This window comes from Chaetura pelagica, unplaced genomic scaffold (assembly GCF_000747805.2).
Source record: "Chaetura pelagica isolate M959 unplaced genomic scaffold, ChaPel_1.0 scaffold35, whole genome shotgun sequence".
Classification (NCBI taxonomy): Eukaryota; Metazoa; Chordata; class Aves; order Apodiformes; family Apodidae; genus Chaetura; species Chaetura pelagica.
This window is the reverse complement of record NW_009953383.1, coordinates 48,080-49,191: the sequence shown is the minus strand read 5'-3', so window position 1 is coordinate 49,191 and position 1,112 is coordinate 48,080. Positions and strand designations below refer to the sequence as shown.

Genomic DNA, 1,112 nt, shown 5'->3' with positions numbered 1-1,112 from the left:
GCTGGGTGAGGGGCGAGGTGCTGACCTGGTACCTGCAGCAGGAAGGGGAGAGGCTGGTGGTAACCCCCGGGCAGCCAGAGGGGAGCCAGGGGCTCCCAGGGGCTGTACCCAGCAGGGCTCTCCTCCCAGACCTGGTGCTGACATCTGTGTACCGGCCGACGTCCACCTTCCCAAAGTGCAGCCCCGCACAGTTGTACCTGGGGAGGATGGGCTGTGGTGGGGGGGGGGGGGGGGGGGGGGCGCCGCGAAGCGCGGTGGGGGCAGGGGACCCCCCAGCCCTGGACCCACCAGCCCCACCACTCACTTGAGCGAAAGGTCGGCAAAGATGGGGGCAAAGGACTGGCACTCGCTGGACCAGTTGGCGAAGAACTCCACAATCCAGGTCACCCGCTTGTCCCGCTCCAGCTCCTCCTACGAGGGGCACAGGGCTCAGTGGGGGCAGCAGGCAGAGCCCCCGTGCCTCCCGGGGAGGGGGTACTCACATCGATGGTCTTGTCACTGAAGTACTTGATGTACTCGGGGCCCATGTAGAGGGGCGGCTTGCAGGTCATCAGGAACACTGCAACGACAGCAGCCTGAGCCCCTGCAGCCCCTGGGGAGGAGGCTCCTCCTGCCCTGCAGCAGCCCAGGGGAAGCAGGCAGCCCTCCGGCCCTCTCAGTGCTGTGGGTCTCACCTATGCAGAGTGTGAGGTAGAGCAGGCCCATGCGGATGTCGAGGCGGAAGAAGAGGATGGCGTTGGCCACTTTACTGAACATGAAGATGTTCCCAATGTGCTGCTCCACGGTGACTGGGGAAGGGAGGGAGAGAAGACGGGTCTAGATCCCCCACAAGACCAGGGGCATCCTGAGCAAGGGCCAGATCTGGTCATCCAGATTCCATCCAGCTCCTTGGGCAAGGCTTCACAGGCAGCCCCATGGTCCCCAGTGCCCACCCCACCCCACAGCACAGCCCCAACTCACTGGAGCGTCGGTTCTTCATCATCACGATGGCGCTGAGGAACATGAGGATCTCCACCTCCCGCTGGGACAGGAGACACGGTGTGAGCAGGATGCCCACGGGACCCTGCAGAGCCTGGAGGCAGCCACCGGCACACCCGCCCCCGCCCCCCACC

At 65.5% G+C, this 1,112-nt stretch overlaps 1 protein-coding gene across 1 annotated transcript in view; it reads right to left on the bottom strand.

Moving 5' to 3' along the window:
- Positions 1-1,063, bottom strand: part of TMX2 (thioredoxin-related transmembrane protein 2) — a gene marked incomplete at its 5' end in the record, with an annotated part of 2,314 nt that extends 1,251 nt beyond the window's left edge. Inside the window, 6 exons of the mRNA XM_009998187.1 lie at positions 3-32; positions 132-197; positions 305-411; positions 483-559; positions 675-788; positions 961-1,063. Of these exons, the coding sequence (XP_009996489.1) occupies positions 3-32; positions 132-197; positions 305-411; positions 483-559; positions 675-788; positions 961-1,063 (497 nt within the window). The remainder of the gene's footprint in view (positions 1-2; positions 33-131; positions 198-304; positions 412-482; positions 560-674; positions 789-960) is intronic.
- Between the last annotated feature and the right edge of the window lie 49 nt (positions 1,064-1,112).